The sequence below is a fragment of the Radiomyces spectabilis genome (assembly GCF_025331425.1).
Source record: "Radiomyces spectabilis strain NRRL 2753 chromosome Unknown BYT42scaffold_5, whole genome shotgun sequence".
In the NCBI taxonomy this organism is placed as follows: domain Eukaryota; kingdom Fungi; phylum Mucoromycota; class Mucoromycetes; order Mucorales; family Radiomycetaceae; genus Radiomyces; species Radiomyces spectabilis.
The window spans coordinates 315,772-341,006 of NW_026251930.1; the positions used below are offsets into that span (position 1 = coordinate 315,772).

At 44.2% G+C, this 25,235-nt stretch overlaps 10 protein-coding genes across 10 annotated transcripts; 5 read left to right on the forward strand and 5 right to left on the reverse strand.

The window, feature by feature from the left end:
• Positions 1-1,153: 1,153 nt before the first annotated feature.
• BYT42DRAFT_604045 (uncharacterized protein) lies at positions 1,154-3,710 on the reverse strand. The gene is made up of 2 exons (XM_051571088.1): positions 3,680-3,710; positions 1,154-3,520 (listed from the first exon to the last, which is right to left on the reverse strand). Exon 2 carries the CDS (start codon positions 3,395-3,397, stop codon positions 1,310-1,312), a length of 2,088 nt encoding a protein of 695 aa, XP_051424273.1. The 5' UTR covers positions 3,398-3,520; positions 3,680-3,710; the 3' UTR covers positions 1,154-1,309.
• Positions 3,711-4,488: 778 nt separating this feature from the next.
• On the reverse strand, positions 4,489-6,243 carry BYT42DRAFT_288069 (GDSL-like Lipase/Acylhydrolase-domain-containing protein). Its single transcript, XM_051562871.1, has 5 exons — positions 5,880-6,243; positions 5,535-5,810; positions 5,401-5,456; positions 5,002-5,341; positions 4,489-4,911 (listed from the first exon to the last, which is right to left on the reverse strand). The coding sequence occupies exons 1-5, from the start codon at positions 5,974-5,976 to the stop codon at positions 4,499-4,501; spliced, it is 1,182 nt and encodes a 393-aa protein (XP_051424274.1). The 5' UTR covers positions 5,977-6,243; the 3' UTR covers positions 4,489-4,498.
• Positions 6,244-7,887: 1,644 nt separating this feature from the next.
• BYT42DRAFT_612819 (major facilitator superfamily domain-containing protein) lies at positions 7,888-10,081 on the forward strand (the record flags this gene model as incomplete). Its single annotated transcript, XM_051571671.1, has 6 exons — positions 7,888-8,122; positions 8,201-8,256; positions 8,352-9,049; positions 9,127-9,172; positions 9,231-9,321; positions 9,429-10,081. 6 exons carry the CDS (start codon positions 7,888-7,890, stop codon positions 10,079-10,081), a joined length of 1,779 nt encoding a protein of 592 aa, XP_051424275.1.
• A 441-nt stretch (positions 10,082-10,522) lies between these two features.
• Positions 10,523-13,420, forward strand: BYT42DRAFT_513130 (transmembrane amino acid transporter protein-domain-containing protein). Its single transcript, XM_051565175.1, has 5 exons — positions 10,523-11,651; positions 11,738-11,759; positions 11,825-12,011; positions 12,077-12,416; positions 12,501-13,420. The coding sequence occupies exons 1-5, from the start codon at positions 10,679-10,681 to the stop codon at positions 13,109-13,111; spliced, it is 2,133 nt and encodes a 710-aa protein (XP_051424276.1). The 5' UTR covers positions 10,523-10,678; the 3' UTR covers positions 13,112-13,420.
• Positions 13,421-14,497, reverse strand: BYT42DRAFT_564878 (uncharacterized protein). The gene has a single exon (XM_051567796.1). It carries the CDS (start codon positions 14,226-14,228, stop codon positions 13,509-13,511), a length of 720 nt encoding a protein of 239 aa, XP_051424277.1. The 5' UTR covers positions 14,229-14,497; the 3' UTR covers positions 13,421-13,508.
• A 729-nt stretch (positions 14,498-15,226) lies between these two features.
• On the forward strand, positions 15,227-16,781 carry BYT42DRAFT_494563 (uncharacterized protein; the record flags this gene model as incomplete). The annotated part of the gene is made up of 5 exons (XM_051564306.1): positions 15,227-15,448; positions 15,520-15,618; positions 15,702-15,789; positions 15,877-15,964; positions 16,040-16,781. The coding sequence occupies 5 exons, from the start codon at positions 15,227-15,229 to the stop codon at positions 16,779-16,781; spliced, it is 1,239 nt and encodes a 412-aa protein (XP_051424278.1).
• A 50-nt stretch (positions 16,782-16,831) lies between these two features.
• Positions 16,832-17,587, reverse strand: BYT42DRAFT_288293 (uncharacterized protein). Its single transcript, XM_051562873.1, has one exon. The coding sequence runs from the start codon at positions 17,335-17,337 to the stop codon at positions 16,882-16,884; it is 456 nt and encodes a 151-aa protein (XP_051424279.1). The 5' UTR covers positions 17,338-17,587; the 3' UTR covers positions 16,832-16,881.
• A 63-nt stretch (positions 17,588-17,650) lies between these two features.
• BYT42DRAFT_495139 (cyclin domain-containing protein) lies at positions 17,651-18,202 on the reverse strand (the record flags this gene model as incomplete). The annotated part of the gene is made up of 2 exons (XM_051564345.1): positions 17,651-17,817; positions 17,887-18,202. The coding sequence occupies 2 exons, from the start codon at positions 18,200-18,202 to the stop codon at positions 17,651-17,653; spliced, it is 483 nt and encodes a 160-aa protein (XP_051424280.1).
• A 2,224-nt stretch (positions 18,203-20,426) lies between these two features.
• Positions 20,427-22,261, forward strand: BYT42DRAFT_643874 (pyridoxal phosphate-dependent transferase). The gene is made up of 5 exons (XM_051572624.1): positions 20,427-21,193; positions 21,257-21,374; positions 21,436-21,578; positions 21,640-21,748; positions 21,823-22,261. Exons 1-5 carry the CDS (start codon positions 20,576-20,578, stop codon positions 22,056-22,058), a joined length of 1,224 nt encoding a protein of 407 aa, XP_051424281.1. The 5' UTR covers positions 20,427-20,575; the 3' UTR covers positions 22,059-22,261.
• Positions 22,262-22,476: 215 nt separating this feature from the next.
• On the forward strand, positions 22,477-24,572 carry BYT42DRAFT_564890 (P-loop containing nucleoside triphosphate hydrolase protein). The gene is made up of 6 exons (XM_051567797.1): positions 22,477-22,937; positions 23,034-23,186; positions 23,248-23,728; positions 23,806-23,938; positions 23,995-24,181; positions 24,256-24,572. Exons 1-6 carry the CDS (start codon positions 22,604-22,606, stop codon positions 24,504-24,506), a joined length of 1,539 nt encoding a protein of 512 aa, XP_051424282.1. The 5' UTR covers positions 22,477-22,603; the 3' UTR covers positions 24,507-24,572.
• Positions 24,573-25,235: the final 663 nt, after the last annotated feature.

Here is a 25,235-nt window from a genome sequence, read left to right on the forward strand (position 1 = left end):
CCGAAGCATGCGAGGATCGAAATCCGGTAGGAATGCGACAGAGTCATTGCCGTACCCATAGTTTACAGAGTAAATGAATAAGTTATAAAAGCGAATAAGAGGTGTAAAAACAGGTGAACCCGCCGTCAAAGGCGTTATATACGCCAGAGGACAAAAAAAAATACAGAGCTGGAATTGGTGTGTTATACCGAGGCTAACAGGTGCAAGTTGCAACTTCGAATATGGATTACATGGCAATTTAAGTTTGCCGTGACAACGATACGGGTTCATTTTCCATAGGTTAACGCGCTGGTTCATGCAGATGCAGGCGTTCCACCCGTTGCTCATTGGACCTTTTTTTTTTTAATCAAGGTTATTGAACATTTTACAGGCATTCAATATGCCATAGTCAGTAGAATTACATATGTAGTGAATGCTGCACGAAACACAGATCCTTCAACGTTTTCAATGCAGCCCATATAGAAGAAAAACATGAAGGAGGACAATTCAATATCCACTGCTCTCCGAAGCAAGCTTGATCTACTTGTCAATCTAGTTACTCACCCCAACAAATACGCGGCGCCCACCTTTACACGAGGATGAAGCCGTCTTCTTCAAAAATGTTTCCTCGTCAGATATCAAAATGACTTTTGGGGCATTTCCGCACCAGGAAAAATAGGGGTCAAAAGACTTTCATTTTCTGTGCAGATGTCGGTCCGGGTTCTACCTGTTTAAATGTATACTCAGACTAGTTGTACATCCTGCTTCGACACAATTGAGAGCCCATTTTTTCCGAGCAAACTTTACGCGTTTTCTTAGCTCGCAATCTTTTCAATAAATGGCGGTAGTCTTGGTATTTGAATGCGACACTTCAATGAGACGCTTCATCGTTGGCAGAAAGGTTGCGCGTATAATTTTGTGAGGCTTCAACAACCCTGCAATGCGGTGCTGGTCAAGGACTTTGTTCAGGTTGAAGGAGAGATCTGAGTCTTTAAATAATTTTGGGTTTCGTAATGCTCACTGAGAAGACTCTTGCAATTCACCATAGTGACTGAGCTTCTTTTTTATTCGTTTCTCTCAAAATTAGACATCGCTATCTGTGGAGCATCCTCACAATTTAACAAGGGCACTCATCCCTGAATATCAAGGAAAAATGGCCCATGATGACACATCAGCTTTTGATCAGAACAGAATGAAGAAAAGAACTTTGGAAGCATGTCAAAATTGGGTTATTATTGCATCATTTTTTTTTTTTCAAGAGTTGCTACACAGTTATGCAGATCAATGCATTCTTTTTGTTTTTATATCATGAACAAGAGGATGGAACTATTTACTGGGGGAGAACTTCGTCGTCCATAACTTCTTCGGGCAATCCACGGTGTTGTCGCCAACGGAGAAAATCGTCGTATGTTTTTACGCGGCCGCCACTGATGCGAACGGTTTGTTTGAAGACGAGAAGCGAGGTTTGAAACCGCCGTTTGTGATTGGAGAACCAATAGGTGATATTGCGGGGCTTTAATCCGGTGCGTTCTTGCACTTGGCGACGCTGTTCCTTGGTGAGCTTGTCACGTTTACTGTAAATGTTGAAAAACACCGATTTCAGGTAGTGCGTGGTTTGCGCATCGTAAGATGTGGCCGTGCGTCGTGAAAAATGGCGCCCTCGGCCGGAATCGCCGGGATACTTCTTGTCCGCCGGTGTCCTGCCATGGGATCGGCCGCCGTCGACGCTTGCTTTTTTCCGACGACGAGGGGCTTTCTTTGTCCGCCACAACGCATCATCGTCTTCTTCGTCCAAGAAAGCTTCAAAGTCGCCGTCTTTATCGTCGCTTTCATTGTCGTCTTCGTCTTCATCACCGTAGTCTGGTTGCTGATAATCTTCGTCACGCTGATCATCGTGCAGTGTGAGTTCAGCGGTCCCTTCGCGGCCTTGGTCATCGTCAATGACACTCGGTGGTGGGGCCATAATACCATCGTCGTTGCCATCTTCCTCTTCTTTGGACAAAGGCTGGCCACTTTCGAGCTTGCAGTAATGCGGTGGTTCGTAACCGCCCGGACTCGCGGGACAGGACCAAAAATTGGACGGATAAGGACGATCTAACGGCGTGACAGGAACCGACCACACCGCACTGTGCTGTACCAGGTCGGTAGGTTGGACAAACGTGTGAGAGCCAGCATTCGGCAACGGGAACGGTGGCTGCGTAGCAGCACACGATGGACACTGAGAGGTCTTGTCGGGATACGGCATCGTGCAACAGCGGGGACCATGCCAAGTAAAAGGAAGATCCCGTAACGAGCCTTGGTTGGAATGAAATGACGGCGATGAATAATAACTGCCATGATGTCCTCGATGATGGGACATATTTGGTTCAGGCATACCAAGAAGTGACGATGGAGGGCTCAAGGTGAGGTGCATGCTGTAAGACGCCGGGTCGGACGGAGTGGAAGACTGGCTCCAGGAAAGAAGGGAAGCCTCCGATGGTACGGTACGAGAAGCCAAAGCCGGATCGACATTGGACGGAGCCTGACGCAGATTGATGGACAGTGGTTTCACATCGGTGGGACCATAGACGGGAATAGGCGAAGTCACCATGTCAGAAGAAGAGTGCGAGTCATCATAGGTAGAAGCCGCAGACTCTAGCTTGATGTCCTGCCTGTCAAACGTGGAATCGGTGCAGGAAGAGGAGGAGGACAAGCTGCGAAGGGAGACTGCGGGATCCACCGAATAATCCGAGGACGGCTGAATCGCGTACAGGTTTGTGAAACTGACTGGGGTGCTATTGTCTTTGCGTGCAGCTACTAAAGCGGAAACCAATGGCTGAATGGCGGTTTCAGGGTCCTGACCAAAGAAGACGCGGCCGTTCTCCATGATGGTGAACAGTTGTTGCATGATCTCGGTACGATCTCGGAGTCGGCGAAAGGCGGAAAACATGCGACGCGATTGAGCTTCGACATCGTCTTTGGTAGCTTGCTTGCGGCTGTACTGCACCGTTCTAATCATCATTTGGTACAACTGAGCCGCCGCGGTACGAAGCCAGGCTTGAACGGCGGGACGGGCTTGAGGATCCTTGGCCAGCAAGATGTTGTGTTGGAGGTCTAACCAGTAGCGCGAAAAGGTGGAAAAGTAAGGGTGGAAAATGAACTCTGATAAATCGGGAAAATGTCGAAGCAGCTGTGGCAGCAGCAACGTGGGGTTTGCCGGCACAGGATTTGAGAGGTCATCTTCAGAAAAGGGCTCGGCTTTCACGGGCTCGGCTTTCACCTCTTTGTGTGAAGGTAAAGGCGTGGTAGGGATCCATTGTGAATGAATCCCGTGCGGGTGGGCTTGTGATGAGTCGCACAGATCCATGGGTGAATAATGAAGCTTTGTGTCTTGTGCCATGGGTTGCATAGCCGCGGAAGGCTGGATCGTGTTGGACATGAGAAAGTGAAAAGGCAGGGAGGATGATGAGATATTTCTTTTTTTTTTGGCTCTTCTTTGGACCGAAATGTGAGTTTTACGCGTTATCTCTATGGGATGGATCAAAACGAGAACGATTCGCTTCTAGATTTTGTAGATATAAATATAAAACAAAAATAAAGTGAGAAAACTTAAACACACTGGGACCATGATTTCTTGCTTCGTTTTTCTTTAATAGTGTGATTATTTACACTATTTTCTCATACAATAAAACGCCAAATCACAAAATAACCAGTTACTAACCAGTTGTTGATGATGATGGAAGCCGAGATGCAATACGTTGGAAGAAAAACAAAAAAAAAAAAAAGGAAAAATAAGATCAGCAAAGAGGTAAAAAAGAATCCACCATGCAGTTCTGCAACGCCTGTATTTCTGTGTCGCCCCTTAATATAATCGGCCAACTTGACGTGGTTACTTGTAAAATTTCCTTTTTTAGCGAACAAAAGAAAAAAATAAGTTTCTTAGACTGTGAGCGGGTCGATGAAAGTTTCCCGTTCTTCAAGCGAGTATAAAATGAGAAAGACTCACCTGCGGTTCATTGATAGTGATAACAAAGAGAATGGCTTCTTTCGGACCCCATCCTTGGAAACGCAACGGAAGATGAGCGTGTTTATTGAAGCTTAAAACAGACCATCCAGTTTAGAACCTACTTGTTTTTTTTATAACTATGGTGCATTCTTACTCGTTAGCTTCTTTTTCAGGGTTCACTGGAGTCAGCGACCCTCTTTTTCTCTGTTGTTGGTTTGCGGGGATTTCCGTGTCAAAAAACCCCACTGAGGAGTCGTGAACAAGCAAACATTTCATGCCCATGTTTCCCGTAACGATAGCTTGGTTACGAATCCATGGTTACTTTAAGAGATTAGCTCATACAGTGAATGATGGACACTCCACCTTATGCATCATGGCAGGATCCATCGCTGTGTATCATGGCTATTTATTGCAACAAACAAAACAAAAAAAGGGAAAAACATACTTTCAACAAGAAAATGACAAGTATTTGGGGATCTTTTTTAGTGGCAAAACAAGAAAACCAAAATTGGTGATTGCTAAATCTGGTATTTTTTATGCTTCCATCATTTCACTGTTATGCAGTGGTACAAACCGTCCACGGTTGGACGATCGGCCAAACGCCGAGTAGTTGTTCCATCCATGAGTCTTATTCCGCTGTCGCTTGATCCAAACCACAAACGCAACACATAACAAAGCGCCGATGCTCAGCAACCCGTAAGCTTGAGTCAAGGTATATGGTTCATCCTCATCCTCCAATGCTTGTTGCGGCGGTGGCACCACAGGCTTCTGGTTCAGTTCTTCCACTAATCGTTCAATGACGCCCGCATGCGGTGATACATGGTATACCTGGGATCGATACAGAGAATCGGGGGTTTCAATCTTTTGAACAATATCTTTGCTAACCGAAGTCGCCGGCATAAACGAACCGGCCATGAGGATACTGTTGGCAATAATACGATGAGCACCTGGATGAAAAAACATGGTTAGCATGCTGAAATAAGAAAGACACAACAAATAAAAAAAAAAGATAAGTGAATGTGTTTGAAGAAACTTACTTGCAGTGAGATGGGTCCTGTCCCACCATACATATTCGTCAATGTGTTCTTCAGTGAACTCTCGATCAAAGTAAGCCGAGTCCGCATTGGAGAAGTCGAAAAGGAATGGATCAGCGGTGATATCGCGTATTAAGGAATGAACATCCACCATATCCAATTCGAGCGCATGATGATGCTTGTTCAAGTTGACAACATCCTTTTGAAGCAGTTTGTTGAGTTCTATCGCCGATCGATTGCGGCTTTCGCCCAAATCAGTATCAGCAAAGTAAGGCATCTTCTCCAGTGGTGGGACATTGAACAGGATCAGATGGTTCGAATTGAACACCTTGCGTACGCTTCGCTATATCAATTCATGAGTTTCCATCTTGATCTGAGTGGGCCTGGACCCCTCTGACTTACCAGTTGCTGTCCAATACAGTCGGCCACAGATCTAAAGTCAGGAAGTAACAGAGTGCCTAACCATGCGCGTAGACGAATGCGATTAGACGATGAGCAGGCGACATGGCATCAAGTGCGTTAGTTCAATGACTCACCTTGTTGTTGTTCGTAGGCCCGGTGAATGTCATTGACGCCCACCCAAATAGCGAAAGCTGTTTCCTCTGGGTCGTGATTGAGTTGCAAATTGTAGTAGGCTTCAATTTGGTCTTTTATGCTGGGTATCCATTCGTTGGTATCCACTGGTTCCGGATACAGATTGTTATCGCATACAGCCCCACTGTAGGCAAAACTGAACAACGACGCATTCCAACCTGCGGCCACATTTTCACTCCAAAGAGGACCGTTGCTCCATCGCTGAGAATTGCCAACGTCTATTCACAAGTGCATGGTGAGTGCATTGAATCCACCATGGTTCCAACCCAGCCATGACGTCGCCGTACCTGAGTAAGAGTCGCCGAAAACTACGAGATTCTTAATGCTGGCGGCTAAACACAGAGGAATCTGCAGCAACGCAAGAGATACCACGGCTTTGTGCATTGTAGCAACTTGAATGAAAGATGAGGTAACAACAAACAAATGAAAAAAAAAGAAGGGGATCTAAGGAACGGAATAGGGGAATTCAAGCAGCAAGAGAATAAAAAAAGAGGAATAAAAAGGATCGCACTTTTTACTTGCTTCTTTTTTCTTTTTTGCTTTTTTTCCCAAGCCGATGTGTTCCTCCTATCTTTTATGTTGACCTTCGTTTTATTTTACTAAATTCATTGGTAAAATGGATAGCAAATCGCGATATAATGTGTACAAAAGAATAGAAAGATGCATCCATTTGCATGCAGATCAATGTAACACAATGGAATGTTTTGACGGGGATCACTTTAATCCAAGCCAAACTGCTAATGGCAGTAGCACGTTAATCCCCCATCATCCATTTATCCATAATATTCATCAAAAGAACACCATTTAAAGCATTTTCTTGCACCAACTGGATCACAGCCTTGCTATTTCCAAAGCCTACAGAACATCGCCTGAATGCACAATCAAAACCCTCTCTATTATGCATAAAAAAAAACACCATGGTGATTTTCTTATGTCACGAGACATTCAAAATATCGCCACTGATGCAAAAAGTAGGTGCGGCTCAGAGTGGAAGCGAAAGGCTGATTCAACTACAGGTTTTTGTCATGGATGACGGTTGTTCAGATTGACTGGGGCACCGAATATTCTTTACACACGTCGCTTCAAAGCCCGTCTCGAAGTACAATACACTTACAGAGACGGGGAAGCATGATTTTCGGTTGCCCGAATGTGCCACCATTTACAAAATTTGGATTGGTAAGCAGATCCGTCAATAGCTATAAGCAGTACAGTATGTATCAACGGCTCAGATGAAGAACCTTAATTTACAAATTACTGTATTGCTTCTTGTTTTTCCCTTTCGAATCAAATTTCCAACAACTGCCACGGAAACCATTCCATATTATTTGTAGCCAGTGGGATGCTGCTTGAGATTCATTTCGTGGTTCTATTATTAAAACAGTGCATTTCTAGAATGATATTAGCGTGATTAGAATTGATGCCACTGAAATGCATAAATATAATGTAAAAAAAAAAAGGAAAACCCACGGTAACACTAACAGTGACCATTATTATTTTCCACTTGATCAATAGCGATGCGAGAGTTCATTAACAGTGCACTAGTCCATTGGCACTGTTGAAAAAAACAGGAGTCAAGGGGTCAGTTACTTGGAAGAGAGGTATCCGAGCCACGTGGGCCGAACACGCAATTAACGTCTACATCATACTCTGACGGGACATACGTTACTACGAAATCAGTATTCTCCATATGTAGATGATGCAGCTTTTGTGGAATAATGCTGTATAAGCGCTTTTACCCCTAAAATATGTATGATTGATTTTTCTTCGTTGCACTAGAGAGCTCGGACGAAAAATAAAAAATCATCGAAAGCCTGGAAGGACTTCCAATTCCCGTGGTTCTGTCCGACCTCTTTATGGTGAACAAACAGGACTTTTGGTCTTGATCTCCCAATTTTAAGACTTGCCAAGAAAAATTGAGAAAACAGAAAACTTCAACTTCTTTTTTTATATATTATTTTGCTACCCCCTCTCGTCAATGCCTCACGCATTTTCGGTCGCAATGAAATAAAGTCAACACCATGACTGCAGCTCGTGTCATCCATTACCAAATTTGGAATAAGTCGGCTCTGGCTGTAGTTTTAGCTGCCTCCGAAAACCACGAATTGGACAAAACACTATCCACTTCTTCGGCAGTGAATCCAAGATGCCGATTTGCCATGGATAAAATACTCATAAATAGATATATTTCACCACCATGGAACTTGGGTCGCTTTTCTTCCTTTTATAACCGCGTTTTTATCCGTCTTTGTCGTGTTGCATTTTTTAATTTCATTGAATGGATCTGCAGGGGATAGCATGAGATCCTTGAAAGACGACGACGACAACCAGATCCAATCCGCGGTCGACCCAAAACCCGTCTCCAACCAATCCACTTGCTCCAGTCATAAACTTCATGAAGATCTTTTTTCACCCGAGGAACTCAATGCCTGCGATCGCGAGGTAACCGATCCTGAATCGGAAAAGGATCCCTTGATGAAAGCATCCATTCAACTCAAGATCGTCATTCTCATTTGTATGCTGGCACTGCCTGGTACGTTTCCCGCTTTTTTCATACAACACCACCACGCGCCATTATATTCACCCTGATTTTTTTTTTTGTTTGTTTCAGTGGGATGCCATTATCTTGAGGCGACAATGGGAACATTGAAAACAACATTGAAGCACGTGAGTCCGTAAAAAAAAAAAAAAAAAAAAAAAAAAAACCGTTGCATTTCCTTTTTCCCGGACTGAAAATCCCGTTTTGCCATTTATCCTATCAGAAAATGCATATCAATAATACAGAATTCAGTATTCTCCTGTCATCGGTCTCGTTGGTCAATACGGTGCTGCCGTTGCTGGCCGGTACTTTTATCGATGATGTGAGTCACCTAGGGTCCATCCGTGCAACCACCATAGTCAGTATGGTTATTTTCATTGGCAGTCTCCTTGTTTCAATTGCCGGAATCCGTAACAGCTATCCAATAATGATCACTGGCCAGATAATCTATGGTCTCGGGGGCGGAATGATTGTTACTATGCAAGAAGGCATTCTCAGTCGATGGTTCCGGGACAGACAACTGGCCATTGTTATTGGCATCTTGTTATGCATTGCTCGGCTCACCAAGTGGGCGGCAAAAATGGTCTGCTATCCTATTATTTCAGCAACCGGATCGGATGTTTTGCCGATCCACGTCGCCACCATGCTATGCGCGAGTGGGGTGGTCATGAATGCGGTTTATTGGATGATCATGTACAAGAACGGGTGGGCGACCGTCACTGGCAAAGAAATTGTTCAGGTCAAAGCCAAATACCGTAACCAATTCAAACGCACAGAAAAGGACAACTCGTCTTCGATAATCACCAATTCTTTCCGCTGGTCGGCCTCCCTCTTCCTGTACATTCCCGCCACTTTCTGGATGGTGCCTTGGGTTCAACTCATCATGTCCAGTGTCCTGAGCAGTTTCGATGATATCGCCACGTAAGTTATCCATACATCATGCGGGAAGAAAACCAAAGAAATGTGTCTGATCCGATCTTATTTTCTGGGCGCCACAGTGAGTTTGTGCAGTTTCGCTTCCAAACAACCAGCATCATGGCCGGGGTAAGTAATATGATCATGTCTCTATTTCTCAGGCACCTAGTGACTGATGAAATATCAGTATCAAAGTAGTTTAACTCAAGTGGTCCCCATTGTCGCCGCACCTGTCATGGGAGTCATTGTTCACCGCTTTGGCAAGCGGTTGACAAGCTGTAAGTGGATAATGTCTATTTTTTTTATATATTTTTTTTTTGTTTTGTTTTGAAAGTGACATGGAGACTCATGGAGCTCACGCTGTTGCTGATGATGGTTTCGATAGTGCTGTTTGCCACCTTTGTCTTGACCGCGTCGATGGTTTGCTTGGCGTATACATGGGCTCCGCCTGCCGTGGGGATGATTCTGTTCTCACTTGCTTTGGCCTTGGGTCCTGTTTCCGTGCTGAGTTCGACTTCGTTGCTTCTGCCGCATGAACTCGCCGGGACCGGCATGGGTCTTCACAAATGTGCCAATAATATCGGCACAACCATCGTCTCTGTCATTGTAGGGTACGTGCAGGATTTAACCTATCATGATGGCGACCCTCATGATGATCAAGCGGACCTTCGGCAAGAATACCATGGCGTCATGATATTCTACCTTGTCATGGCCGGCTGTTCAATTTTGGTGGTGGCGATTTTCTGGATGATGGATCGAAAACTGCTGAACGGCTGGCTTCAAGCCGACAAGAAGGAACGCGATCGACGTCTCAGGTGTGTTCAGCAACTGCAAGAAGAAGAAGCCAAACAATACCGGTACGGCCCAGCCTACGAATCGAAATCCACCGAGATTTCCGCTCAACTTCAAGGCATCGGTTCTCAACTTCGTGAACGCAAGTCGTATGTGTATGTGTCCATTTACTCATTCTGGCTCGTCGCATCCTGGGCCGTCTTCCTTACCTTTGCCTTGATGCCTATATACCAACATTATTCATGAAGAGTGGAGACCGTATTTTCCTTTTTGTACATATCCTTCGCTTTGTATCCTGTGTATCCCACTCTTTTTCATCTCTGTCACTAGGCAACTGATATAGATACGACTATCATTGTTTTCAACATCAAACGCGCTCTTGGCTGCTGCGTTCCTTGTATTTCTTCCAAGGAAGCCTTCTTTGACTAAACAGACATGTTACTGGAAACGAAGCAGTATTATTATGAGAAGTTGATGTCATATCCAGTCATATCAGATGAGCAGGTGGTGCGGTTTGACACCATCACAAGATGGATACCACTCCTATTCATGACAACTAATGATGATGACCAAAGAATAGAAGTTCTTTGTTAAAAACAGGACTTTCGAAATCCTTTGAAAAGAGTCGCTTTGAACTTAAAAAAAAGAGTCTGGAAATAGATAAAAACTCCCTTGCTTTTTTTTTTCCTTTCTTAGACGTCGTCGTTTGCCAACATTTTTTTTTATTCCCGCATTGTGGGGAGCCCGAAACTCAAAAACTGAGTTTTTTTTTCTCCTTTGTGGTTTTTTTTTCCCCCAGAAACAAAGAAAACGTCAAGTCTTTTATCGAAATTCTCTCACGCCATGTCATCGCTTCGGCCAGAGAATGCCAAAATACCCAACACTAGTCCCTCTACAGGTGAAGACGACAACCACCTCAGCATCAGTCAAGCGCTTCAAGACAATGGGTTGTCAACTTCATTCGATCGAGCGTCGTCCACTGCCCGATTAAGTTCTTCTCCTATTCCTCCGAGCAATCTCTATGGCACTTCCCCTGCTGGAAGTCTCAGCAGTTTTACTCCGCATCATTACGGTAGCAGTTTACCTCGAGATATTGAACCGGCCAGTACGTCCCATTCGGGCACTAGTCGTGCCATGTTTGGGGATCATTTGACCACGGAACATCAAGATCATGTAGCCAAAGCCGTAAAGCGGCACTTGGTGGAAACCTCGCCCGCAGGATCCATTTACGGCTCCTCTCCCAATCGGAGTCTTCGAAGCCATGGTGCAGATATCGATGACGATACTAACCATCAGTCAGACCACGAATCGGGCTCCGAACATCGCGGTGTCACCAACATCCATCAGTTGCCAGGCGGCGCCATCACCCACGAAATCTACAAGTGGACCGAAACCGTCGAGAACGAACGACGATCCAAACAAAAACGATCCCAGTCCGTCTATTACCCTCGAACCGAACCGAGCGATCCTGCACTGGTTCACATCAAGGATCCGGGTGGATTCCGACGTCACTTTGTCGTGGATAAAGCCGCCCGTGAGGGGAAAGCGCCTCCTCATTGGATGACGCGCACATTTGTCGACTTCCTTGCCCTTTACGGCCATTTTGGTGGTGAGGATTTGAGTGACGACGAAGATGAAGACGATGAAGCTTTGGCAGCCCGCCGTCGGCGTAATCGACTGAAACGACAACAGACCGCCGATGACCTTATCGGGGAACAAACTCCTTTGATTGAAAGAGCCCAGGAAAATGCCGTTCAGGGGACAGCCACACCATCCAAAGCCGTGTTTTTGTTACTCAAATCATTCATTGGTACAGGTAAGAAAATAAAATTTCTTGCCTCTATCTTTTTGGTGTCCAAAAAAAAAAAAAATGCTCACGTTGACTCGTTTTCTTCGTACTAGGTGTTATGTTTTTACCGAAAGCGTAAGTGATCGGCAGGTGATAGCAGCCCAAGTTGCAGCTAACTTATTTTGGGGATGGTTACACAGATTCTATAATGGTGGATTGTTTTTCTCGTCCATCGTGTTGTCAGTGATCGCGGGTGTTTCCCTGTATAGTTTCTTATTATTGGTGGAAACACGGAACAAGGTGCCAGTTTCTTTTGGTGATATTGGTGGTATTTTGTTTGGTCCGGCCATGCGAATGCTAGTATTAACGGCCATTACTGTTTCTCAAGTAAGTAGCAACTGGAAGTGCGTATATGGGGAATGTTTCATGATTTGACTCACACCGTGGCAAAGATCGGTTTCGTATGTGCGTACATGGTATTTGTTGCACAGAACTTGCAGGCTCTGATTGAAGCCGTGTCCAACTGTGAAATGGATGTCCCACTTTCTTACTTAATCTGGCTCCAAATTGCCATTTTTGTCCCTCTGGCCATGATCCGAAAGATTCAGAAGCTTTCCGTATTTGCGTTGATTGCGGATGTGTTTATCCTTCTGGGCCTTGCGTACCTGTACTACTATGATTTCTTCACCTTGGCTACCAAGGGCATCGGTAACATCATCTGGATGGTCAATCCTTCATCCTTCCCGCTGTTTATCGGTACCGCCGTCTTTACCTTTGAAGGCGTGGGTCTCAGTAAGTAGGGCAATTTGTCTGCATGGAGAGAAAAAAAAAAGATGCAAGGTGCGGTTACTGATTTCATCGCTGATTGATCTGCAGTTATTCCTATTACCGAATCCATGGCCGAGCCTAAAAAGTTCCCCAAAGTGTTGTCGGGTACCATGATCGGGGTCACCCTATTATTCTTGTCGGTTGGATTCATTTCTTACTTGACCTTTGGCGATGAAGTGCAAACCGTCATTCTTTTGAACCTGCCTGCCAATCCTCTGGTCAACACTATCCAAGGGTTGTACGCTGTGGCCATTTGTCTGTCGATTCCGTTACAGCTTTTCCCTGCTATCCGTATTGTGGAGACTGGACTGTTCACTCGATCCGGCAAAAACAATCCTGTGGTAAAGTGGGAAAAGAACATTTTCCGATTGATGACCGTGGTGGTATGTGCGCTTGTCGCCACGGCCGGGTCGGCTGATTTGGACAAATTTGTATCATTGATCGGTTCTGTATGCTGTGTTCCTCTGTGCTTCCTCTTCCCACCCTTGTTCCATCTGAAAGGCATCGCTAAAACATGGCAGCAACGCACCATTGATATTGTCATTATCATTTTTGGTTTAGCTTCCATGATCTATACAACCGCCATTACCGTCTCCCTCTGGTCAGCCGAAGGTGAAGCAGCACCGCCTATTTCCCGTTGTATCCCTCATGGTGTCTAGAAATATTACTGGGTTATCAAGATTCTTATACCAATAAAGACCGAAAAGGACAGTAACATTGTACGAAAATGGTACCTCATATAACACGTTTATCCTTCAATCCTAGACGTGCATTCTTCGAGGCACCGAGCCGACTCGTTCTTGGAGATCGAAAAATGACAATCTCTCATACTGTAAAGTGAACAAACGCTGAAAGAAATGTCATTTATCGGCGAGAGGCGATTCCTTGCGTATGGTATAGCAAGTATTTATTTTAAATGAATTTATGGGGATAACTACAAGATGAGTATGATAATAAATAAAAGAAGAACGAACTTTAAAGAAAAAGAGCGGGCCACAAAACAGTGTAATCATACGTGTCAAACGCATGTGAGTGCATTCGAGTTGAGAAACATATTTAGAGGGCTAATGCAAGAAGATTGTTGGGAATATAGGATGATTCTTGAATTTCTTGAGCTTCTTGAGCTTCTTGCGGTTCCGTTGGTTCATAAAATTCGCTGGAAAGCATGCTTGCGGGCTTGTAACCGTCTTCACTTGGTGTCAAGAGCCCATTAGCAATTTTCAGACGCTTTTCCAGAGGAACAGACGAACGGCGGGTCAGCAAATTATTTGTGTTGTCAGGAAAGTTAAGGGCGAGTGCTGCGGGAGACACCATCTTGCCAGAACCGTCTGCAGAAGGACCCGATTGAAAGCCGGATATTTTTCCTGTGCGCAGGCTGGCTAACAGATCCGCCAGACCGCGTTTCTTCTTGGCCACCTGAACAACGGAATCGGTATTCTTGCCGCTGCCACTGATATGCTTGTGCTGTTCGACATTGCGTACGTAGGTGTCGCCTTCTTCAGGATTGGTAAAAGCAATACCTTCACCGTTGTTGGAAACGGCGGCTTGAATCAAATTGCCGAGTGGCAAAGCGGGAGGAGGTGGGGTACCGGCGGCGCTGTTGCTGGGAGGTTGACCCAGTGTCAAGAGAGGAGGCGTATTGTGTTTGATTTCCCAATGTCGCGAGTAACCTCTATTTGCTCTCATGTACGGTCTTTCATTATCGTCATTGTCTTCGGCATACACAGCAGAGATAGCGACAACAGCAATGCCGAGCGAAATAAGATTGAAACGCATGATGTGGCCTAGGAATAAATAAAATAATCAAAAAGTAAAAAAGTAGAAAACCCCATCTCAGAAGGTGGGCTCCATATATACTTTTCATACAAAACCCTCCCTTTCGTGAGATTGCCGATAGCAGTAAAACGTGGCTTGTCAGAAGCCACTTTTCTCCCTGTTTATTGATCAACTACATATCCCCTTTTCGGGACAATGGCACACCTGTCATCTCATGAAAGCTTGCTTGATATGAATAATTGCAAGCGAAAGGGAGGAACAATAAAAAGAAGTATAGCAAAAATCTAGTTACAGTGCAGTAGCACAATCAAAATGATTCAAAAAAAAGGAGGCATGAAAATTTTAATTATTCGGCTTGGAGATAAGAGTCAGGGAGATGTAATAAGTTTCTTACTTGGTCAGATATTAACTTTTGGGATGAATTACGACTCTCTCTTTTTCTTTTTTTTAGTGCGAATAACGAATAACGAAGAAGTGGTGTGTTCCGTTCTTTTATTTGGGGTTTTTTGCTTCTCTTTCCCCACATAAAGGAATCAATTCATCTCTATTACCAGTTACCAGGGTGATTTTCATTATGCTCATTGGAGATGTAGACCGCCTATTTCGGGGGAAGTGTGACTTGAAGAGGCGCCGCATTTGACAGAAAAAAAGAACCCTTGAATGGCATCTTGCATGAACTTCCCCTTGCATTGGAGCCATCTATTGCAAAAGGCAGCTAAATCCGTTGATAATGTCACCAAACCCAATGGATTGCTCTCACATACACACACACGCACGCACACACAGTAATTGAATAAGGGGTCAATGTTTAATTTGGAAATGTCAGCTAGTCCATCCTAACCCCCTCGATGACGTCCATTTTTGGGTTTTCTTCTCTTCCAGAACTCAAATGACGGACTCTGGTCATTTCCTTAAACGGTAAAAAATGAAGATGAGTTCCGTGCCGCAGGCAAAAAGATCCCACACAGAAAAAACAAGTCGTTTTTTACGTGCCTAGTATGCTTGTCACTCAGACCAATACTCCCTTATTATCCTTTTATCCAGAATGGAAACAATGGAAATCCGTCCTTTGCAAAGACCTGATTGGCAAACGATTGCAGGACTTGCGCACGCCCCAACTGGTCATTGATCGCACCATTCTTCAACGCAACTGCGAACGCTTAAACTTCCTCACCGACAAGTACGGTATCAAAGTACGCGTCCACATAAAGTCTCATAAGGTAAGGTCCTCCTCTCCTCCCCCCACATCAGACAAGAAAAGCATCGTTGTTTTTAACAAAGCCATGCATAGACCATTGAGGCTACGGAACTCCAGTTGCAAGGTGCCCGTACCGACGCCATTGTCGTGTCAACACTTGCGGAAGCGTATGCTGTCATGGCGTCATCGCTTGTATCCGAGGGAAAGCTTAAACAGGTAACGTCCCTATCATCGCCAAGCCTAAAAGTCACATCGTCGCTCATGGTTATGCAAAGATTCTGTTAGGGTTCCCTATCAGTGCGGACAAGTTTTCAGAGGTCTTTTTTTTATCCGAAAAAGTGCCGGCTTTCCAGATATTTATTGGTAGGCAGTGAAAGTAAAGGAGGAGAGTGAGACCAAAAGTGGAAACTGAGCATGCATTATTGCTAGATTCTTTGGAGACACTGGAAGCCCTGGACAAGTACCATCATTCTGTGTATGGAGCCAATGATACAGCTCACCGTATTCGTGTCTTTTTAAAAGTGGACTGTGGTTATCAGTACGTATTTTGATGGGATGGGAAAAATCCAAGGGAAATGAAACCGGCTAATCGATGACAGAAAACAACAAACAGTCGTGCAGGTACAGCACTGGAAGACCCTAAAACAGTGGAGCTGGCCAAACGTTTAGGTTCGTCATCGTATATTGTGCTAAGCGGCCTATACACGCACGCGGGTCATTCGTATAATTCACGGAGCGCGGAAGAGGCACTTGAGTACCTCCAAAAAGAGTGTGACATGGCACGTGCATTCCGTGATCTGTTCCGTAAACATGGCGTGAACATCGACTACCTTTCGATTGGTGCTACTCCGACCGTGCAGGCGATTTTCATGCAGCATCAACACAACAACAAGGACAATGTGAAACATATTTTGGACGGAATCAGCGAGGTGCATGCCGGTGCTTACACGTTATTGGACCGACAACAAGTGGCGACGGAACTTTGTTCGTTCGACGATGTGGCGGTCTCTGTGGCCTGTCGAGTGGTCAGTGTGTATCCCGACAGGGGAAGTGTTTTGATCGATGGAGGCGCTTTGGCCTTCTCCAAGGATACTGCTCCTCAAGGAGGATTTGGGGCGATCCTTGATAAAACAAGTGGAAAGCAATGGACGTTGACCAAGATTTCCCAAGAACATGGCGTTATTACCGATTTGGATACTGCGGCATTGCAGCATCCGTTGTTTACCTGTGGCCAGTTGATCCGCGTTATTCCTAACCATTGTTGTCTTGCCACCGCATGTCATCGGTTCTACCTTGTGACCGAGAATGGCGGTGACACCGTCGTTGATGTATGGGTGCCAATCTCAGGCTGGTAGGCCAAACAACCAAGCTACGGATCTGGGAGACAGGAGCTATCGTATTTCTTTAGCCTCATACATGGTCATCTTACCTCAACTGTGCTTTTAATGTGAATCTTTAAACTATTGTAGTGTACGTATAGTATCTTTTGAGAATAAAGTAGTACAGCCTATCATCTCCACTGTGTGTTACGATGGGTGCAATTTGATTCAAGCTGGAAAAGGAGAAAATAAATACAAAAGGTAATACTACCGGAAAGGTCACAAGATGAGAAAAGACAAAGAGCTGTTGCAGTGTTTTTAATCGGTTTGAAAGGGCAAAAAAGGGTCTAGCGTGATGCAGTGTATTGAAATGGGACGATGCAAGAGGGAAAAAAAGGAGAAAGTAATCAGATCGAGTAACGGCAAGGCTACCCGGCTTAAAGAGAAACAAGTATAAATACAAATATTGTAACAATGCAGGAAAACAAAGTTCAGGCAGTAAAAAGAGAACTGAATGAAACGAAAGAACAAGCAAGCCAGAAAACAAAATATTAGCTAGGTAATTCGGAAATGCTGAAACCGGCGTCATCATCTACAGCGATCATACTACGTGAGACCGAGATGGAGTCCCAAAGATTCTTGATGCTCGTTGACGAAACGACACATTTCCGCCAAGTCGACATACAGATCAAACTAATAAAGTACCAATAATGGAAGGAAGAAAAAAGGAGTCAGTTTGATTATATGATTGCTCTCATCTGTTACTTTTACGGAGACGCGCCAAGAACCATGAAACAGAACTCCAGCGCATTCGCATCCTGTTAATTTACCTTTAATATGGCTTTGAATTGAATTAAGAAATAAAGGGTTCATGAGAATTAGTAGAGCCAATGATAGATCGGGACCTAATGCGACTTACCGAGGAAACTGCGCTCCATCTCATTTAGATCATTTCTGGTATAGAGCGGTGACACGACATGATACAGTAATGAAATATGTTTCTTCGAATCTTCGATATATTTGAGCGCAAGTAAGACGGCCGCGAGAAAAAGCTTGTATGGCGTGTCATACTCTACGCATGTATGTGAGGATCAAAAAGAAGAAAGAATTTTCAAGTGATACTTTTTTTTTTTTTTTTTACCTCCTTGGCTTTGGCAGGGCAACTTTGTCTTTAGGCGTTTGAGGTAAATCAGGGCCACGACCAAAACACTAGGTGTCAGGTGACAGTATCGGTATAGATGATGGATGAAAACAGGGAGCGGTGGTAGCAAGTGATGTTGGTAATATTGTCTTATGCTGGAGCATTCAATCATGGAATCGACATTGCTCACGATATACAACAGTAACGGCTCGGGACTGCCTTTGAATCGAAAGGACGGCGATAAAGATGGGTCCTTGTGGAGCACATTGTTGAGTTCCACGGCGTCGATCGTTGCAGAAGTAGAGGTTAATGCCATTTTGCTTTCTTTCTTTCTTTTTTTTTTAAAAAAAAAAGAGAGATGTACGAAAATGATGGGGAGAACAGAAGATCGATGATCCGTTGGGGCTTTTTATAAATATGCTTTTTTTCGAATCGGATAAAAAAGGATAAATTTTCTCTTTTGCATCATGAAACTATTTTCTTGATCCCTGTGTTTGTTTGTTGTATGTGGTAAATTGAGTGATAGACAAAAATGAAAACAAAAAGTCCTTTATTTTTCTTACGGGGGAAATCAAGAAAAAAAAACATCTTCATCACAAGATCTTGTCTTTGTGAATCCAGCTACCTTGCTATTAGCCGGCCGTTCGACACCAATTGCAATTTAAGCCGAAAAAAGAAGCACCCTTTTCCCATGTCATTCAACGTTCATACCCTTCTTTAGAATTAGTACAAGGTGACGTGATGAAGCACGAGAAATGCAACAAGGTGAACCACCGTGTGTATTTTTGCAACGGCAGTACGAGTGAAAAGGTTGATGATGGTGGAGAGAGAATATGAAACATTACTACGGTGACACGCTACGGAAACGGTCCATTGGTAAAATTGTCGGAAAAAGGAAGACAGGGGGTTTACGCTTCCTTGGCTCGATCACGCCAAGCTGATTTTCTCCTGATGAGCCGAGTAAGATGGAGTGAGTTCATTGAATGATGTGCAGGTGGTATACAATGTAATCAAAACCTATCGTAATTCGTTGAGCACATCCGCCGCACCCCCCAAAATCCTAGGATGACCGTATTTGTTTGGAAAAGAAAAATAATACAAACGAAAAAGACCCCTCTTTTTACTCAATTACATCAAAGGAAACACTATAAACAAAATTCTATAATTATGAAAAAGATGATTTTTTTCCGGTCCTTTTCCTGAATCTGTAGAATGATGCCAAGCCAAGATTTGATCATCCGCTTCGGATAACAACCCGGAACCAACTTGAATTACTTGTAGCATGCCTGCGCACTATCTGAAAATGTGCCGCATTCTCCGAGCCCAAAAGGAGATAATCGCTTCCCGCTCTGACTAATGACCGTAACTCCCACCTTATCAGAATGTCTACCGTTTATTTCACAGTCATTGTGATACATCTCTAACTTGGCGGTATTGATTGGACTAATCGTCAAAAGTTTGAGAAATTCAACTGCTTGGTCGAGATCAGTACTTTGGATCACATGAAGTGCAGGTTGCAAAAACAGATCCTGAAGTCTCTTTCCATGACCTACGTTCTTTTATACCATTATCATTTCCTGAGAATAACTCTTTTGGCATATTCTCCATAAAGTTCTAAATCATGAAATTCCAGCTTTTGGCAGGAAAGGTATAAAAACAAGGGTAACATGACGCTGATAAACTCAAGCAGCTAAAGATTACCAAGAAAATTACCGAGAACATAGAATATTTCCAGGAATATTACGCAGAAAACATAACAGTATCTCCTGGTGCGCTTGATGGACAATCAAACTCATTACGAGTATCAACCGCCGCCGATGAAAAGAAGTCGCTGGCATCATACCTGGCATTGTTGTTGATACTTGACCCTCCACAGCGTCAGTTCAGTATCAGATTGTATTAAGGACAATGGCCAACTGGTGTCAAACTCGCAGTTCATTCTGGAGGAGATAAGGCAACTACAAAATTTCCTGCACCCGTCCCAGGAAGCAAAAAAGTATTCAACTGGAATGTCAACCCATGGCAAGCCCAAAGAAAGGTAAATGGCCACAGCGGCCACCAACCGACGACTCGATAGGAGTGGAAAGTAATCGTAATTGTTGGAAATGCAAACATATGGCGTCAACGGACAGGGGGGAAGTCTTTCCTTCATATCCCAATAAAATAATAACGAACGCCCACTCCCGTTGGCAAAAGCAACGAAGCAAAACGAATACTCTGAGTAATAATACGATATCCGTTCATTAGCCAATAGTTGGTTATCTAATCCTTTTCTGGAACAGTTATCAGTTCCTTCGTTTTATCCCGCGCAGGGTCGGGCCCATCCAGGCGTTGCAACCCCAACCGTTGGCCTCTGGAGTCCATTGTTTTTGCCCACGCGTACTCATCTGTGCAAACAGAGCCAAAATAAGTGATGATTCCTTGTTGCATTAATCTTCAAGCTTCCAAAAAGTCCTCTTTTCTCCAAGAGATTGAATTTTCACATTATGTTGCTTGTATATGAAACAAAGAGAACAAAGTGAATGGCGTTATTCTTGCAGCGGCGTTTAAAAGAGAAAGCCAGGTTCTTTCTTGGGGTCGATCCTATTTTTTTTTTTCCTTCTTCAATGGGGTTGACTAAGCGTTGACAGATACAGTATCACACTCGCTTTTTGCACTTTTCTTCCTTATTTTATTTTACCCCCATTTGATGACGCCACTTGATATGCAGTTGGAAGCCACCCTGGCGAAGCGACGTAAAATTGCAAAGATTCGTCGTCTGGTGGTGAATCCAGAAGGCACCATTGACTTTTCCTCCAATGACTTTCTCGGCCTGGCTTATAGTCAGTTGTTGCGGGACGAGTTCCTGCAAGAATTACACTCCATGAAATATATCCTTGGATCGACCGGATCGCGGTTGTTGGACGGTAATTCCAAGTACGTCGAAGACCTGGAACACAAGATCGCCCAGTTCCACAAAGCCGAAGCCGCCTTGATTTTCAATTCGGGCTTCGATGCGAATTCCGGCTTGTTCAGCACATTACCTCAAAAGGGCGATATCATCATCTATGACGAATTGGTACACGCCAGTGTCCATGAAGGAATGAGAATGTCGCGCGCCAGTCATCGTCTTCCTTTCAAGCACTCCGACATTGATGATCTGAAGCGAATCTTGGAAAAGGTCGTTCCGATGAGAGACAAGAATGTATTTATTGCCGTGGAAACAGTTTACTCGATGGATGGCGATGTGGCTCCGTTGCAAGATATCGTGGATCTATTGAAGTACTATTGGCCCCATCGCGACAACGGGTATCTGGTGGTCGATGAGGTGAACTTTTTTTCCAAGAATGTTCCATTTTTCATGCCGATCCCTAATCCATCTTTTTTCTAGGCCCATGGTACCGGTGTGTATGGAAAACATGGTCGCGGGGTAGTCAATCAACTGGGTTTGGAAAAGGATGTGTTCGCTCGCCTTCACACATTTAGCAAGGCGCTGGCCAGCAATGGAGGTAGGGGTCACCGAGATAATTACCGGGCATGAACATGTGGGTTCTTATACCGGATACTTAGCGGTCATCCTTGGCTCCAAAACCTTGCGTGAATATCTCATCAATTACGCCCGTCCTCTGATTTACTCCACTTTTATGCCGTATAGCAGCCTGGCGCTTATTAAATGTGCCTACTCCATCTTGGGTAGCGGGCAAACCGAACCTGTAAGCCAAAAAAATACTTCCGTGTCGACGATTTTCATCTAACAATGAGTGAGGCTTACAGATTCAAGACCATTTGAAAATTATAATACAGCGATTCAGAGATACCATTCGATTGCCTGTGGGCACACTGTTGGCCTCATCCAGTCCTATACAAGGGGTCGTCCTCAATGGTAAATGTCTCCCCATCTTGTCGTTAAGAGTTACCTTGCGGTATTTATTTGACTCACGATGTCATCTTACCTAGGTAATGAGGCAGTTCGTGCGTTGGCAGGTTATCTCAACCGTAAAGGGTTCATTGTGAAACCTATATGTTCGCCTACGGTGCCAAAGGGGCAGGAGCGCGTGCGGATTTGCCTCCATGGTCATAACACACTGGAACAAGTGGATTCATTGGTAGCCTCTATTAATATGTTCTTCGATGAATCGGATAACCCCATTGTCATGTCATCTGAGAACACAATCGTCGCATCCCGACTGTAATTAATTTCTACACCCTCTTCTAATTCATCTAAAAGACCTTACAGACTCATGTACTATTATTGCCTGTGCATAGTGGCCATCGGTTTCATCACATGTCTTAAATTTACTTGCCTGAAAAAAGCCATAGACGCAATATCTTGAAATTTACCCATGCCAACGGCGGTTAATAAAATTTTGAGAGAGGCGTTCCAATCTGTTTTCTGTGCTCATGCTCCTCTATGCTGATTAGTGCTAATGATTCTCTGACCAAAGCTTTTACGACCAGAATGCCAGCTTCAATATTAATCACACTGGTTTATTGCCCCCAGTGATAGCTGCCCAAAATTGTGTAACGATATTTCACAGGACAATGTAATTCATGCAGACCAACAGAACCCCAGGGGACTTAAGACGATGTAATAATATGATGTTGGCCAATGGACGGTGATCTATTGCCTTGGTTTCGAAAGTGAATCCATGAAAACTCCGATGTCCATCTATTTTTCTTTTGTGGGTTCAGCCCAGGAAAGGGAATTCTAGGTCAACTCATTTGCCTGCAAGTTGGCATGGCCAGTGCACCCCCACCCCCACCACCGTTAAATAATGATATCAATGCCATTTTAGCGCCAATATTGAGCCAGTTTTCTTTCCCGCAGCTGGAATCCGTTCTTTACGCTTATCTTCCTACTAGGATCGATCGATTGGTCCACAAAACTGGGATATACGCTGTCGATACGTTTGTAGTCACCGCTTCCGTGACCTTGGTCTTGGTGGCTGCCAAGCTTTTGTTCCATTTTTTCACTCGTACACTCAAAGGCGATAAGCGGACCGACCGACCGTTGAACGATGGCGAGATTACAGTCGTCATTGAGCCTACTACTCAGGACGACTATCGCTCCAGTAAGTCGCCCATGCAACGCCTCATGAACGATCGACGAGCATTTTTATTTCTCGGATTAACTCGAGCTCATCACCGTGATAACATGATCGTCCTAGCCTCCAACATCTTTCATCAAGCCTTGTCGTTTCTGATATCTGAGCAGGCCCAAACAAAATCTAGAGGTCGTTATACCCTCAAACCTGATCTCCAAGTCGATCACGATGCATTGGAACCACCGGCATTTAATATGCAACCTCAGCCGGATCAAGGTAATCGTCACTGGCTTGTAAGCATGAAGCGACCATATGATTACTGAAAGGATTGGCACAGAGCACATCATTGAACATGACAAGGTGCACTTTCGCATTTCTTTTGAACAAAACGGGCAAGCCTCCATGCTTCCCCGGGATGATACAGCGCCCAAAATGCAACCGGAAAATCATGATCCTTCCATTCGCGTTACCACCGTGCCCAACGATGATTATAATATCACCGTTTCCACGATTGCCACATTTTTAACGGCCGTGGCAAAAGATTACATCCATCATACCGAGTCTCTGAGAAAGCTGACTCGGTCACGATACGATTACACGAGTCCCGGTAAATGGACACGCACTTGCACGCTTTACGAAACCCAAGGATTAGACACCGTAGCATTGAGTCCTGAAACGGAATCGCTGATACGGGACGATCTCCAATCGTTCATGAACAATCAATCCTTCTACCAGAGGACAGGGTTTCCTTATCGCCGTGGTTACTTGTTGCATGGCAATCCGGGCACCGGAAAAACAAGCCTCATCTTTGCTATTGCGTAAGCGTCATTATGCCACATGCTGCCATAGATGAAACCCTTTAACCATTGCTAATACTGTTGATTTGGTAACACAGCTCGGCGTTAAAGCGGCATTTATACTTTATCAATCTGAATTACATTGACACCGATGCTGAATTGGTGCAGGCATTCATCAATGTACCCGCCAACGCAATCGTTGCTTTTGAGGATATCGACACCATGACAACGGTAACATCATGTTCAAATCCTAAAAAATACCAGTATCCTAATAGACAAAAGAGTAGACCGTGCATAAGCGGAGCATGACATATACAAAGCATTCAAACGGAAGCACAGACCTTCCTCCCGAGCATCGATTCAATCTCAGCACATTCTTATCCATACTCGATGGCCACACATTGGAAGACGGCATCATTTTTATCATGACCACCAATCATCATGACATTCTTGATCCAGCGATTGTTCGACCAGGTAAAAAAAAAAAAAAAAAAACCAGCGCAGAATAGAGTCATAAAAAAAGTAATAGCTAAAATTATGAACCACAGGACGGATGGATGTGCATCTTCATTTGACGTATGCAACCCATTACCAAATCCGGCGCATCTATACCATGGTGATCGGCACAGAAGACGGATCCACACTCGATAATATTTATGCCGAATTTGAACAAGAGATCCCTGAATTTGTCATACCGCCCAGCGAGATCATGCAGACCATGGTCGCCTATCGTCATCAGAAAGAGAGTATTCGGCGCAAATTACGCCATATTGCGCAAAAATATAAACCTTTAGACTGAAGTTCAAGTGTACAAATAGAAAAATGGACTGTCGATCCACAGTTTTGATTACTTGTTGGATGGGAAAAATGGGTTGTTCGCATAAAACCATACAGAGATGCATGGGCCCATCCTTGTGGCTTTAAATTCCTATCTTTAGCATCAGCGAGAAGTTTTATGGTGCTTGGCTATTTTATTTTGCGAGCACGTGCGGATAATTCAGAAGATTGTCGCGTCTGTGTTTTTTAAATGTCTTCCGATGACAATAGGAACACGAAAAGATTCCACAGACACTTTTCTATAAGACATTCGATCGTCCAAGCTTTCGGAACTATTGTTTCGGCACTTCCTTTAGACGTGAAATGAGGGAAGGCTCACGAAGGTGCAGAACCACAAAAGAATGCTACAAATCATATACGCACGATCAATATACTCATTTTACTCCTCCAAATAAAAATGAGTGTGAAAAATGACATTTTCTGAACATAGCGTCCATGAAACAGGCGTGCCTTTTTTTTGCGTTACCCCGGGTTGGAAAATCACGTTACGGAAGATTCCGACGTTTACCGCCCATACTTTCTTATATTTCACAACGGTTACTGTGATCGGAACAGGGGTGAGATTGGTTAAATTATCATGGGGAAGAATATAAAGCTGTAAGGAATTGGGCATGTGTGAGACGGTCGGACTATGAATTCTTAAACTATACCTCATCTCTTTCAATTGCAGAACATTCAGATTGGCAGTGAT